The 17,293-nt window shown below is 27.1% G+C and overlaps 1 protein-coding gene across 1 annotated transcript; it reads right to left on the bottom strand.

The window, feature by feature from the left end:
• Positions 1-1,636: 1,636 nt before the first annotated feature.
• On the bottom strand, positions 1,637-2,526 carry LOC113554882 (cuticle protein 7-like). Its single transcript, XM_026958968.1, has 2 exons — positions 2,402-2,526; positions 1,637-2,299 (listed from the first exon to the last, which is right to left on the bottom strand). Exons 1-2 carry the CDS (start codon positions 2,411-2,413, stop codon positions 1,829-1,831), a joined length of 483 nt encoding a protein of 160 aa, XP_026814769.1. The 5' UTR covers positions 2,414-2,526; the 3' UTR covers positions 1,637-1,828.
• Between the last annotated feature and the right edge of the window lie 14,767 nt (positions 2,527-17,293).

Genomic DNA, 17,293 nt, shown 5'->3' with positions numbered 1-17,293 from the left:
TCTCCATATTATAATTCATTCTTTCCTCTGCTCAAAATCTAAAAAAAGGTTTAAATCAATTACAAATTTTTAAAGTTAAGACATATTACAATCATTTCTACAAGTTTAAACTGTCTTCTATATTATTGAATGATAATATTATAATAATTATCAAAAATGTATATAATAAGAACGTAACTTAATATTCTATATTATATTTACAGCGGCATAATTTGCATATTATATACGTGGTGATTGTTTTATTAATATACACTCATTATTTTTTCATATTTTTTCACTTATTTTTTTTTCAAAGTACTTTGTAACAAACTTATTTCGAACTATGAAATTTTTATTTTTTCTCTTTTGTTTAATGGTGAAATTATGGCCAACTGGTGATTTTCAAATGATAACCTATATTTAAAATGAATTAAAAAGTAGGTATAATTTTTAATGCATTTTAACGTAAAAATAAAAATTATTATTTTTAATTTATCTATTAGTAGTTTATAGCTGCTTAAAGTTGGGTTGTTTGAGTTTTTTTAGATGACCATCCTACAGGTTATTACGCCTGCTGGGCGTTGGTATAATTACAGGTACAAAGGTTATCACTACGCCGATAGTCATTAACGAGTATGTTAGATATGAAAATATTACTGTTCTTATCATTAACCATATTGTGATTACTAGTCTTCAGAAACAAGAAGTGTTAAAAAAACCGAAAAAAATGTTAAAATTCATAATAAAATTGCACCTATTAATTTAGTACATTTTAAATGTAGATTGCAGTTTGAAAATCAAAAGTTAATCATGATTTCACTATTAAATAAAATGATGAAAAAATTAAAATGTGATACAGTTTAAGTAATTCATGATATAAAATATTTTGAAAATAAAAAATGAAACAAAGTCAATACTTGTCGAAATAATGAGTATATTATGATAAAAGAATCATCCTGCATAATAATTTCATTATTTTTTTTATGATACTATTAAAAATGCTTACATTGTTTAAACATGTTTACATTAGAGATGAATTGTATAGAAATGAATATAAACTTAGTGATACCGGCTGACAGATCATCTTGTTTTCGAATCATTTCTCTTATACATCCATTCATTGTATGACTGTTTTCCATTATATATAGAAGCATTTCGAGTTATCATCAAATAATATTTTACTAACTCATCGAAAATGATCAAAAATTGTAATTTAATCGTAGATTTAATAATTCTTAATTATTATTATTACGTAATTTGTCTAATCCGGTGTACCACATACATTTGAATGCTTAATTTAAAAAAAATTTTAATATTAATTTTTTACTGACAATTTCTTTTTTATCAATCATATAATTCCCGTAATATAATCTAAATGACTTAAACTTAGTTTAGTTATTTTGAGTTATGTATATTCAATATAAATTGTAATAATGTGCATAACAGTAAAGAGTGTTAAAGCTCTATGAGTAATATTTTTTGGGTTACAACTAAAATCGTTTAGAAAAATACCGTTATATTTTGTATAAATTTCTAATTTGCCTATAATGCATGTTTTCTGCTCCACAACTGATCAAGCGCTCAAAGAATATATAAAATATATTTGAGCCTGTGTTGTAGTAGAACTGAAGGATGGTGTAAGAAATAAAAAAAAAAGTAAAAATTTTCAATAAATATACATTATTATATTTATTTACAGAATAAATACAAAGTCGTATCGATTGTAATGGATATCAATACGACATGGTATGTGTTTGAAACCACGGTTCAATATGAACACGATGGTCCAGAGTGGTACACGAAGAAATAAATATGAAGAAGAAAGTTGGGGTTTACACGACTAAATAAATTAGTATGCTGGTTTGTAGGCTGGCTTGTAGGCCGGGGCGGAGTATGCTGGTGCGGAGTAGGCTGGTGCGGAGTAAGCTGGTGCGGAGTAAGCTGGTGCGGAGTAAGCTGGCTTGTAAGCTGGTGCGGAGTATGATGGAGCTTTGTATCCACCTTCGTTCTTGACGACGGCGTTGAAACCGTTGTAGTCGTCAGCGGTGTACTCGACGGTACGGATGGAGCCGTCGGCTTCGACAAGGCTGTAGGTTCCTTTGACGTAACCGTTTCCGTCGCTGTATTCGGATTGGCTGTGCACGTCGTAGGTATGTGGGTCGTTTACGCTGTATTCAAAGTTGTAAGGTGTTGGTGCGTATGTGGGCTCTGGAGCGTAAGCCTTTGGTGCCGAGTAAGCGGGTGCGGAGTAAGCGGGTTTGTAGGCTGGGGCAGCGTACTGGGAGAGGGCGGTGGCCACGCAAGCGGCGAAGATGATGAACTGTAAATAAAGAAAAAAGTTTCTAAATTAATATCCGCGCAACAAATAGTATTTTTATAATACTACTTGAAATGTATTCCAATCAACATTATTTCGACTTACTTTAGCGGCCATTTTAATTTTTCGTCGGTGTTGTTGTCAAATTATTCGACGACTGTGCACACAAATGAACTGATGATTACGGAGACCAGTGACGTGGTATTTATACTAAAAATGCTATCATCCCTTCCATGCGTACAATATCCCATTGACAGTTAGTGTATAACGACTGTATATCTTAGAACAAAAACCGGTTGGGGCGTAAACTCCCAATAAATGTATTTAATTTTTATTAAATTGTGTTCAAATAGTGTAAATATGGATCAAGTTCATTGAAAACATAAATTTCGTTATATAATGTTGACATACTATATTTAAAATTCATTTTTCTACTCTCGCTTAAATTTATTAATTACTAGTAGTTTATCATATATACTTGATGATTTTAATCGCTTTGTATATTATTGTTATATTCATAAATTTTTGTTTCTTAACATGAGTATATTTCACCCGATTTCTCTGTTTTATCCGTCCACCCGGTCGTTGGTTAAGAATACATAGTTACAATTGTTAATATTATGATATTTATTTTTTATTTCTTGTTCTTGTAGATACGTAACTACGATAGTTTGTAATTAGCATACGTTTGTACATAATTTTAGAATTATAGCTTATTCCGTTAAATCAAAAAAATTGTTTTAAATATTAGGTATATTATGCACAATGAGTTTTCCTAACTTATTATTCTTTCTTTAGCTTAAATTAATTAGCTTCAAATTAATAAAAATCGTCACTATAGTTATCAATATGTTATATGTATGCACAAAATTATTAAATCACTATCAGATTTTATAATAGATGCATTCATTTTAAATCTTGCTTGATATTTTCCATTTTTAAATAAGACTGTCAAGAGGCTGAAATATATCGTTCGATAACATAAAAACATTCCAGTATCGTTTGAACGCGACTAGTTTATAGGCGGATGCTGTTTTAATACACTTATAGACTTTAGTTTAAATATACAGACTTCAACAATTGATTTACATTGATGTACTTATGTTATATCATCAATTCTTGTCTTTTGTGAATATGTGACCCAAGGGCCAAGTTATTCCCGTTTTCTCTCCGTTTTTTGTTTTCAGTTTTTTCGATGTAAGGTTTTTTTTTTTTAGACCCCCTAAAGTATCAACTATAGATCACATGCTTGTTTAACAAAAACATTTTCATTGAAATTCTCAGAAACAATTTTTTCTTTAAATCGTGTGAATAACTAAGATTAAATTTGTATTATTACTTACTTAATTTTTTTGAGGTGCTAAAATTTTACCAAACAATGAAATAAATGTATAGAATATATAAAAATAATTAAAGACCATTATATTTTTTGTTTTTTTCTATATTAAAACTTGAAGATACGTTTTGATCTGATTTAATAATATTGTCTTTTTTTTTAATGTATTTTCTTTCTATCTTTAAATTATGAGTGGGGCTAAGGATTTATTTGAAGTTGTTTGAAATGCATGCTGTTAAGATCGTGTAAATGAATATAGAACAAATAGTGTACATTTCATTGTGAATACTTTTATTACACAAAACACGATATTAACTCATAAATTAGATGACAATAATATTACAATTTAAATTGTAAGTATAATAATTTAATACGGCTGTAACAGTTTTGTCAGATTCATTCGCGTGCAAAACAGAGTTTTTTTTTTAATTATTATTTGCATGAGTGCTTTTATTAAAAAGAGATGAATATATTATAATACAATCTCGTCACCAAATCACTTAACATGCAGCTATCACTTGTCCTGAGACCAATGATGGCGGAGCATACATATCTATAACTATGGTATACGTGTCAAGTATCATCACCGAACCAACTGCACGTCCCCTCGTAATATCGAATACTAATTCTTCAAACATTGTTAACATTTACAATGACATTTTCAATTTATATAATCTTACACAGTTACACACTTTATTTACAGAAACGTACCCCGGTATTATATCTTATATAGTCATGTTATGATGCAATATATATTATATAATTTATTTTTACACACAACAGCGAATGATTTATAAGTGCAAGTTCTCCAATTCGGTAGTACTGTTTACTTAACGCCCAAGGGTGGTGACTTATACACACGAAGTTCTAACTATGAAAGTCCATTATCATTGTTTGCTGGTCAAAGTATATATTTAGGATAAGTAGTTTTTGAACAACAACTATTCAAAGCCTGATCTTTTCTTTTCTTTTAAACCATAAAAGAATGTTATAAAATATTCTAACATTTTTTTTTTTTAGTTGTATTCTCTGTTTTAGTTACACATATGAGGAATTATACTATTATTTTTGAGAACTAAACTATACATTTTTTTAACTCTGTGGAAATATAATTTATAAAATAAGTCGGGTTTCGTACCCGTCACGACACGACATAGTTATTAATTATTTACTAATTTATTTTTCTGAAATCTGATTTTTAATTATAAGCATCAGTAATGAATTAGTTTTATTTGTTTATTATAAACACTATTATTATATTGATATGTGGATGCATAAATAACTAATAAATCAGAGTTTTTAAATTTAAATTTAAATTTATGTTAAATATGTTTGTATAAACATTTTTGGGATAAGCATTATTGCAACATTTACAATTTAGTTTTACTTTTTTTTAATAATTTGTTATTCCTATTTGCACTCCGCAAACGAACGGTAGTATTTAATGAAATTTCAACAATTTTTAGCATTAAATGAAGTCACGTGTAATATGAAATAAACAATATTAATTATTATTAATATTATTAGAATGGAATGATTTATTTTTAGTTTATTTTCACCTTTCAATAGATATTGATCTAGAAAAATAATTTGAAAACCAAAGTTTATAAAAATACAACGCAAAAAATGTAGGTTAAATATTATTGGTTTTAGTTTGTGCTTTAGTAATTGTATTACAGTCAAGCAAAGTTTGCAAATAAAAATGTTGAAGAACTGACTAATAGGGTGGTATCCATTGATTTGCGAAGCTAAAAAAAATATACAATAAACTTTATCCGAATCAACTACGGGTACTATAACAGCATAAATGACACACTCATATTATTTATATACACTATAAATTATAGTTGGTTACTTTTTTTTTTTTTAAGAAAAACTGCATAATGTAATAATACAGCAAACATTTTGTAAAAATAATATTATAGTCATAATTATTAGCTTTATCATATTTTTTCGTAAAATAATGTGATTAAATTTTAAAATTTAATATTTTTTTAAACATACCTGTAAATATGCAAAAAATATTTTTAGTACTTTAACTGAATAATTTTAAAATATCAACTTATTTATTTGTAATATAATATAAAACACATTAAACAATGAACCAGAAAATTGTATAATCAATATTTTGTATAAAAGCTAACATTCTATGAACAAGATATAAATAATATTAATAATATATATATTTATTATTAATACATATACTAGCTAGTATTTAATATAATATTTAGTTAATTGAAAATCCTATTGAATCACTAACTTATTGTTGTTAATATTTTCTAGAAACGTATTTTAAACAAAGCTTTCCTAAAGGGTGCAATATTTATTAACTGACTACTCTCGCTGACCACGAACGGTTACCTCGTTGCTCATAACGTGAAATCACCAATAGATTATAATTTTTTTTGATAGTGTTCGTACTTTTATTCTGTATTAATTTAAAGGATATTTATTTTATAATAATGTTATGATTATCCTATATTTTTATTTCTAATACAGCATTTACGCCTTACAGATTACGGTATCTCATGAATTCATAATAAAAAATTAAGAGCTGTGGTTAAATAAATATACTATTATATGATAAGTATAATTGTTTACTAGTTGCAAACCTTTTCATGTTTTTAAACCATTTTCAACTATAAATAATTAATTAACTTAAAACATATAAAAACACCATAAACAATAGTATTTGTGCTAGACTATTTATTTTACTCGTTTATAGGTTTAACAATTTCATTAAGAATTGACAAAAGAACTCATTTCGCAAAATATTTATCATGATGGGTGTGACCGACTATTGTCTAGTCTCTAATAGAATGATGTAAAAGGCGCCAAGTCTGCTTTCAAATATTCTTTTTTATACACGTACGGGATGATCAATTTAAACACGTATCCCTTTAACTTATTAAATTGTAATTAAACAATTTTTTTTTTAATTAACGAAGTCACATAATTGTTTTTATTTAACCATAAAATAAATAATAATTTTAAACTAAATATACTAAAAACAAATAGAATTAGCCATTATCATTTTGTGTAAGTGCGTTGAAAGTATTTTAGGTTTCATTGTATTTTAATTTATTAAATTTTAAAATCAACAATAATATGCTGTTTCTTAACTTCATAAAATATTAACCCTATATAATAATATGTGATATTTAATAGAAAATATATTGCTTTAATAAAATGGAAAATTATTATTTTAAATATATATAAATACGTAATATTCCAATATAATATGTTGGTGGCATTAGTAGCATTTATTTTTTCAAGGTTAGATTTTTATATATATAAAATCAAAATATTTTAACCATTTGTAACAAATAAATAATCATAATAATATAACGTTATACTTAACATTATTTTTAAAAAAAGTTTTCAAAATATCGTCAATTCATAACAAATGGATTATCGTTTGTTGCATCTATATTATGTGTTTATTAAATATGGGATTACACTCTGTACGCATATGAATGTATTAGTGTGTGCAAACTCTTTTTAAAAAACCTCAATACCCGTTGACCAAGTATAATACCGCGGCTATAGCGACAAACAATAATCCGGATAATGTTATGTTAGAGAGAGAGAGACGAGAATACATTGTGACCGCCTGTGATCATATAGAAAGAGGACGATACCTAATATATTTTAGTATTTTAAGCACGTGCTGAGAAATATAGATAAGGGTCATATAACAAGATCATAAGTATTTATTATCATTATTATTATCTAAAATATGAAATTTATAATGTATAATAAATAACGTTTCATACATACTCATATACACATTGTATATAGGTACAGCGATGATAATAATAACGGTAATCCACGATAAAATATAATGCACATTTTGTACGATGATAAATTCTACCGTATAGTACAACTAATAATTAGCTACAATATAATGTAATGTATGTTAAATTACATAGCCAAGTTTTAGCATCGATTCTACAGAATGAAAAGGTCGGCTGGACGATTGGAACAATAGCGAAAACAACAAAATTACCGCTGCGGCAGCAACGTCTGTTAAAGTCAGAAACTTGGCTTTTAATTACCTAATAACCTTCTCCCATAACAACAATAATAATACAAGGATCGTATTCAAGTCGTCCATCCTTGGAAACGTCGATTTAGTCGTTTGGCGCCATCGCGTAATTTTTTGCAATTGCATGAACATAATAAAATTATTATATAACCTACAAAAACACATAGGTAACAAACGATTTATCCGAGTTATAGCTCCCAACGATAAATAAAAGACATAATTTATGATTTTCAGTTCAGTACAGAAATTACGGCTCTTACTGCTTAGAAATTTAAGAAAATTTGATGTCTGATGATTTATATTAAAAATTACATGGACATTGTATTACATTTTAATTTATGCCTTACTCAAAAGGTATATATTCACGTAAATGTATTTATGTAGGATATATTGTATATCATTATATTATCATTCATTACACATATGGATCTATAATGTGTAAAGACTATGTATATTATTATTGAAGAGGTTATTAAATTATAATTTAGTTATATTAGTTATACCTTCCATGCGTTTTCTTTGGTTAAAAATATTTAAATTTTAAATTTTAATTCATATCTAGCAGATATTAAGAAAAGTCTTGTAAAATCAATAATTATACCTACCTTTCATTTTTACATAATATGCGATACATAATAAGCTACCCTGCAAAACGATAGGTAAAACCACCAGTCTTGAGGATATTTTTTTTAGGACCTAGCACATCAATAATTACTTTTTCTTGTAAGGTGCGTATACTACCAAAAATCGCAAATGCCCGAAATAATAATATATATTTCCAGCGGTAAATTGCACGTCTAAACAGCCAAATTCTGTAAATTATTATGTTTGTTTTAACCGAAAATCGTTTTAAAAGAGTATAATTACGCCCGGGCAAGTTTAAATAAATTATTATAGGCACAGGAGCATTTTTACACGAAAGGGAATATTTCAGATAATGGATATCGTGACCTTTTTTTCCCTAGCGCAACATATTGAATCAATCGTCAATAATAATATTATACCTATAATACATTTTATTTTACTATCTACCTACTTTTGAAATATTATTTAACACCACGATATATTATTATATACTATAGAAATAAATAATTTACAAAAATCGAATAGCTAAGTCCATTATAGAACATGTAAAACAAACACAATAAATACATAGGAAAAATATATATAATAATCAGATTATATAACCAATAATTAAATTGTAAGGAGGTTAATATTTATATATATATATATATACGAAATGTGACAAATTATATGTATAACAAATAAATACATGCAAATAATATAAGTGAATAAAACAATTAAAAATAATATTTTATTATTTTTGGACTAAAAAAATTGCAAAATTGAAAGTTTATCTTCTATCGAATGAAATTCATAAATTTAAAAAAAAATGTTCAAAGGGTAATAATCATTTTAAAAAATATTTCCGCTAATTTTTATAAAATGATGCATTTTTACTTCCGATATAATAAATACGATTAATTAAATACTAAATACATAAACACTTATGGTTTATCTTTATATAGATATTTCATGAATTTTAGCCACAGCGATAGCGTGTTGTTTGTGCTTTCTAAAACTATATCATTGACTGAAATACAAAACTATTTGAATAATTGAATAATTTAATAATGCATACAAATAACAAACTGACAATTTGTCATCGGGTGGAAAATATATCCCAAATTCCCAACGACATAATAATATATTAACATAACTAACGGCAAATAATAATATTTTAATTACCACGATACATATCTTACTCTATAGACAGGTAATATCATTTTTTTTTTCAATTATACTTCATTTAAACTTATATATACGCCATATAATATTATATAACGTTGCTGAAGAAAATTGTTTATTCGATATTTATAAATCATAATTCATTGAAAACCAACAAATATTTTTATTATTATTATCAATATTTTTATTTTCGGTAACCTTGTATTTTTATTAAGATGATTCCACACATAATTTGAGCTCGAAAAAAAGAGTATAAACATGTTTTTTAACGGCTATTAGCCCTTTTTATATTAACCATACTTCCGATGAGCGTATACGTATTGATTTAGAAAATGCTGTATACACGATTTCTTGGGTTCCCTTACTAAAACTATACTTTCCGACAACTCGATACAAAAGCGAATCTATTAAAAATTATGAATTTCTCGATGGTGCTTAATTTATTTACCATTGTTATGATTAAAACCAATTTAAGTTTGTATATTCTGTGTTGCTGTGCGTTTTTTAAGTGAATAGTTTAATTAATTGCGCCGTTACTCAACTCGGGTAGCTTATAGTTATAAAATAAATCCGATAAAATCATTCATTATGATAATATTATGTGGGCACACTTCATATTTAATACAATACATTTATCATAGATTGAAAAACAAATATATTTCATGTGTCAATAGAAAAAATACCCGGTAAAAGATGTTACTGTTTATAATATGTTATATATAATTTATATAAATCACAAACTGATAGTAATTTATTCGATCAAAAAAAAAAAAAAATATATTTTTATTTTCGAAAAAAAAATGTTTATTTTTAAACCAAATGTTTTACCAACGTAACAATTTGATATTCATAATATAAAGTTAATTATCACTATAAAGTCATTGGAAAGAAACCGGAACAAAATAAAAATAAATGAATAACATTTCTAAAAAGTAGATATATAATTACAAAATGTAATGAAAGTCCATGTTTTTGTATTATTTTTATTTTTTTAAGTTCAAGTTTGATAATAAAAGATAAAAGTGACTATAATAAAAATGTATTTTTACAACATTTAACTCCATACGTACACCAAAATAAACCATTTGTGTTTCATATACATACTATGCATAGTATTATTTCCTGGTAAAATTTTCGAACAATCCCAAACTATATTATTATAATAATAATCTATTTTTTTATGCTAATTTTCTTTCGCTTCTTTTAAAATCCTTTCTTGTGTAGGTAATATCCTTCTCAAACGTTATCAATGAGCTCCAAACTTTTGTTGAATATTAACAATAAGCTACCAACTTTCTATACACTTTAACCATTGATTAAATATACTTAATCAATGCTATAAAATTATACTGTTACAAAACTAAAAAGTATGTTTGAATTCCATCTTCTTATTTTGATAGTACTTAATTAATTATATAAATAAATTATCTATTTTTGAACTTGTATTTTTTTTTTTATTACTTGCTTACTTTTTATTACTATTTACTGATATTTACATAAAAATATTAAATTACTACATTATTATACATTTACCGATAGTAATGTTATTAAATAGTTAAATAAATTATGCCAGGTTAATCAAATTTGCATCAAACGACATTTTTCTCTCTTTCATTTTTACCTATAACAGAACTAGTATTTTATTTATTAAATTTAAAATAATTATAGTTAATTAATAACTTGATTTTAAAACGTATACATAATTTATTCGCTTAAAAATCATTCAAAGTATCAATAATAATTAAAATAGCCAACGATTATTCTTTTCAATTGTATTTTCATCAAGACACAAAAAATTATTTATTTCCCATACATATTTTAAAGTATGACGAGTAACTTCTTCGTTGAAATAAATGTTAAGTTAATATAACTTTAAAATTAAATTTTTAACTCTTTCTGAATATTTAAAACAGCTTACAAGATAATATATTCAAAAGGTTGCAGTCCTGAAGACCTTTACATAATAATATGAGTTTCAAATTGAAAGTTTTTAAGTTAGTTACAGATGTCATACGCTGAAAACTTTTAGACATCTATAAACATCATTGATAAAAGTATATACGTATAAAATAAATACACTTTTTTAACATTTGTTAAAGACTGACGACTGGTAATAAAACTAAAACTTCCAAGTTAGTATTATAATACTATATGTATAATTTATATAATATTATACATTTATAACTTTATATTTCGTTAATACGTAGGTACGAAAAATTTACATTAATCATCATAATTAGTCATCTAGTTATTTTAAAAATATGAAAAAATGAAACATTTTAAAAACCGTACCTATTATACGATACTATATATTTTAATAACGTGTGCTTACCCTCTAAATAAGTTCATACCTAACTTAACCTAATGTATCGTTTAAGATTTATCTGCGTAAGAACATGATTGTTAAACGTATTTTAGCACTTCGAATTTATTGTGAAATAGACTATACTAAAATATACGTGTACCTATAGCTATCAATTTACATATAGCAATATTTATGTTAGGTATATTACAGCATGCATAATGTATAGTTGATGTATGTAATAATATATTAAGTCATTGTTCAATGAAGGGCCCATCTTTTGCAACGCTGAAGGGTTCCTATAGGTACATAATATATTAATATATAGGTACTCTGTATGAATTTATGTCTACACAACAGTTTTTCGTGGTGATCCATCTAGTTGGCAAATGTCACACCGCTAGTTGCTTATCTGACACAAAATAAACATAATGTCTCAAAACTAATATAAATATGAATGTAAGTAAAACGATGTTTTATTTATCGCGATGTGATATTATCATCGAATATTACACAATCTTACGTAATCGTGTATTGGTATTTTATTCATATGTATTTTCAACTCTATCGTTATTCGGTCAAATCGTTTTGCTCGTATTCACACGCTATAATAATATAGGTAGTAATTTAATATATGGTGTTCCATATGAATATTTATTGTTAACGTTAATGTCGCATTAAATCTGGAATTTGGCATTAGGTTATGAGACGTTTAAAAATATTGTGTCACAAACGACATGAAAGTTTTATTATATTTCATAATATTTATGATTTTACAATATCCATAATAATATTATTGTAGAATATAGATTGTAGATTTGTAGATAATTATGCTGCGTTTTGCATTTACCGGTGATTATCAAAATAATAACACCAGCATGGGTGAGGTATATAACTATATAGGTGTGTTTATACTTATTTTTATTTTCAATGCTGTAACCACACTATTATATTGACACACGCGTCGGCGCGTCGAAATGCATTTCATTACGTCAATATTTGTTTATTTTTTACGGTACCTAAAGTAATTTTATTATCGTTTATTTATATTTTTGTTATTGTTATGAGTTGACCATAAAGTAAAAATAACGAACGACGTGTGTTTAGTATTTGTGTTTTGTGTTTTTAAAATTATTATAACGTTTGCCTTCGTGACTGAAAAAACAAGATACTATAGCAAAATGACATGCTTAGGATTTTGTCTTGGGGAAAGGGATTGGCTGATTTGTATTTATCTAGACCTCACTTACTCGAATGGGATCTTCGCTTCACTTTCTAACCAAAGTTACCTTAACTTGAATTACATACTTACTGATATTCTTTGTTAAAATTTAATATATTATTTGGCATTTAAAAATGATTACTTAATTATATTATTAATATATGCTCATAGTCATTAATATAATATATAATAACGCAAATTCTTACTTTCTATTTTTTAGACTTTACTCATAAACGATCGTCTGGCATAATTTTGATATTCACAATATCATGACACACGCCAATAACATCAATATCCATTGAGTATAGGTACCTAATTCTTTATTCTGACCTGTGCGTGATATTTCGGATATTAGGGCACTCAAGCTATAATTATACTTTATTTTAATATAGTGCATTAATTTTAAATACTTCATATCGCTTATTTTTTCAGAATCAACGTTACTACACTATAGGAATTTGAGAATTAATTATTATTGTTTTATTGATATTCGTGGACAAAATATCGCCAACTATTACGATATCATGTTTTGTTCTGGATTTATAAAAATATCATTGGGCATTATTATATAAACATATATTGAAATACCAAAAAAAAAAAAATTTCAAGGGTGGAACGATTATCCATATCAGCCCTCCCACTGTAAAATATAAATACACCACTGCTGCAGCAAAGACCAGGTGGTAAGTCATTTGTGCCGTTAGTCGTTTCACTTCTCGCCACAGAATCATTATTTGTTGTTATGATTTTTAAAATAATGATAAAACGTTGCATTAAAACAAATAAGTTTCCGAGTTTCTTAAAAATATTTAAAAATAGTTAAATCATTGTCAGTAAATTTTAATTCCACTCACATTAACAACTGGAAAAAAAAACCTTTTAAACATACCATCCATACGATATAACCAATATTTAAAAGTCAAACGATTTAATCATCGTTACAGCACTACGGTTTCCACACCAAAAATCATAAAAACCTCTTCGAATACATTTGATCCTCTGTAACCGTCGATACTTTATCAAGACATTTGTCATTTACTCTAAAAATATAAAATACCTATTATAAGTATTTTTCAAATAGCCAACTCTCATATCCCAATATTGGACTTTGATGCCTGTCCCAAGAATACAAATAGTGTTCTTTTACATACGAGCTATATGAAAAAGAACACAATAAATAATATTATAATGTATATCGAGTTTTAGAATATAACCTGCTACCTAACGGCACATGAATTTTCAATAAGGTTGATTAAATTGTACGTTAGATGGCGCTTTATATACCATTTTAGAAGTTAATATTATTTTATTATTCCAACACGGTAAAAAGTATTCGAATCGTTTAGAATAAGTTTAGAAAAGTCAACAAAATACACATCTTTTTATAACATTGAAAACATTTTCGTTTAAAATATCCATATATAAACTTGATTTCCGATCAAAAATAATCTAAGTACTCAACGATTTTTTTTTAACACTCCAATTAAAAAAATTAATTGTGTTCACAGAATATAAAAAAGTGCATTATATACACAGAAATATCAGAAATATCAACTATACATTACACGGTTCAATTCAGCATTTTTGGCACAAAAAAAAAAATAACAACTAGTCGTATGTTTTAGTATCAATAAACACGGTTATCGCGAGACAAAGTGTAGAGATGTCAGATGTGTACTACGAACTCAGTCACTGAGGCATTGGGTTGGGCCGTGCCATCGAACGGGGTAACAGTTTAGGTCCTACGGGCTACCGTTAGAGTATAGGAACAAATCCAAAACATTGGCCTTCTTACCACGTGTATATTATATATTATTATTATATACGCGGTAGGGGCGTATTAAAACCATTCCGCGCCGGTGGAGTGAACGGCACTACGACAGAAACGATGTTGGCATCTGATCTGATTGTGTGTAGGTATATGGACGAAAAACCAAGGCAGGTAATAAGTATACAAAAACCGACAGCTGTAGGTGTGTCAAAGCAAACATTGCAAAAGGCTAAATTAAACTTAACGTACGACAGAAATACCCGAGCTAATATATTACTATTTAATTACAGGTATAGCCGTATTGGTATTATAATTATTAAATTTATATATTGTTAATGACATAATGTTACCATATAGTGTTAGCGTTACTTATTGAAGAACAGGTTTCCTCCCGACAAGTGGTACTTATGATTATTACGTAGCCGCGTAGGTAGTATAGTATGTTATTTTTTATGAATATTATTAAAATGCGTTGTGTAGATACTCATTGTACGAGTGATATGATTATTTTAACAGTAAACACTCATCATCGAGCCGATAGTATGAATGCAGAATGATTTAAATTTATTTTGGTGTTATTAAATGTATGATAATACTAAAATTTTGACGAGACATTAAATATTTTTCACTATTGATATTATTTGTTATGTTACTTTTTTTACTTTTATGAAGACTTACTTTGATATAAAAATTTAATATCGAATAAAGACCTGCATAATCACCTAATTATAACTTACAAAAGGTATTAATTATTTATTCGTTCAAAATTCGATTTTTATTATTGAAATTTCCAGAGAATTATTTTTTTAAGAACATGAAATTAAAAATATAGGTGTGTTGTTTATGATAAAATGTTTTGTAATGATTTATAGGCATGTCAAAATATTTAAAAAAATGTTCATAAATATTAATACATTCCGATAAATCAAGTCTGTGCCTTTAAAAGAATCGCCTTGTGCTTATATTTGATATTATATTATAAGTTCATAATGTATACCCGCAGCTATTACGTTTTGACCGATAATAATAATATGCAAGTGCAATTTAAAATACTAATAGGTAGGTACTACTGTTCAGAGGTTTCATATACATAATATAATATTAAACGATATAATAATGATACATAAAATAAAAATAGCAGGTGAGTGTGTGTGAAATACTGAAATATTATATATACCCAAATCATGTCAGGTACTTAACCGCAGGTTACATTAGTTTACTCGTATGATTTCTACTGCGCAAAAAGTGCCATGCAAAATACACTAGGTATTAATATATATATTTTTATAGGTAGGTTAGTAGGTAGGTTTATATTAAATAATTGATTTCGTTTACATTTTTGCCGTCGGCGCTTCGGCGGTGAACAAGTCGATAGAAGCCATCGTTTTATTATACAACACTGCTCCGTTTAAAATATTCTTTACCTCTTACATGCACATTGTAATAAATATTATACTTTTTGTTTAATGGTTTAAATAATATTATTATCACAATAACACCGTGAAAATGTTTATGATAGTAATTGATGACGGTCCATAGATGTGTAATAATATTATATTTTATTTTATTAATCGATTGCTTCATTAAGTATGTTTATTCATCATACAAACCTTTTAACAAATATTTATTTATTTATTTATTTTAATTAATACATTATAATAATATATTTACTTCGGGAAAGGAAGTAGTGTTTTATGAAACAAATAAGAGCTGCAATATTTTTAATGAAAAAGCACAGTTTTTGTGTTGTATCGATAGATATTATGTTCTAATTTACTATTATGCCTTTCACTTTACAATATATATAAATATTATTACCTCCATTTTACAAAAATAAAGATATACATAATATAGTTATTAGCCCGACTACTTGTCGTATTATACTCCATACTCGTCGCGTTTTATTCGTTGAAACTACATAATATATGAAAATACTATATTATGTTCAATATCTATACTATCTAATAATACGAAAACGTGCGCCTTTCGATGAAATACAATTAAGCAACGTTAAGCAAAAGCCCCAAATCGTACAATTTTATGCGAGACAAAACTATTTAAATGAATCCAATTCACTGGATTCGAACGTTTTGAAACGCAAGACAAAAGGTTGCAAATGCACACGAGAATCTAGTAACCACTTTTTAAGATAGTAAATCCGTGCTAGACATTGGTTATTGTCAATTTATTAATAGTATAAACTGTACAGCGTAGTGCTGTACACGACAATTAAACGATATTTATCGTGCACATCGACGAAAACACGTAAAAAAAAAATACGCGGAACACGAGCCGCTAACATTTTGGCCACCAGATAGCCCTACTTGCAACGCTGGAAATACGACTGCACCACCGTCGACGGCGTACGTCGTGCGCTATCGGAGTGTAGCTCAGGCCCAACACACGTCACACGTTTGTCGTGTAACTCGTGTACGCGTCGGTTATACGTATTTCGCAGCATCGCCAATAGCGCGAAACCGAACACGATAGGGATGGGTCGCCGTAGCTCCGACGGGCGACACATAGGACGCCCAACGGACGCGCGACAGTCGATTATCAAGCCGATCAT

This window comes from Rhopalosiphum maidis, chromosome 2 (assembly GCF_003676215.2).
Source record: "Rhopalosiphum maidis isolate BTI-1 chromosome 2, ASM367621v3, whole genome shotgun sequence".
NCBI lineage: Eukaryota > Metazoa > Arthropoda > Insecta > Hemiptera > Aphididae > Rhopalosiphum > Rhopalosiphum maidis.
The sequence above is the reverse complement of the archived record's forward strand: the minus strand, read 5'-3'. Positions and strand labels throughout refer to the sequence as shown.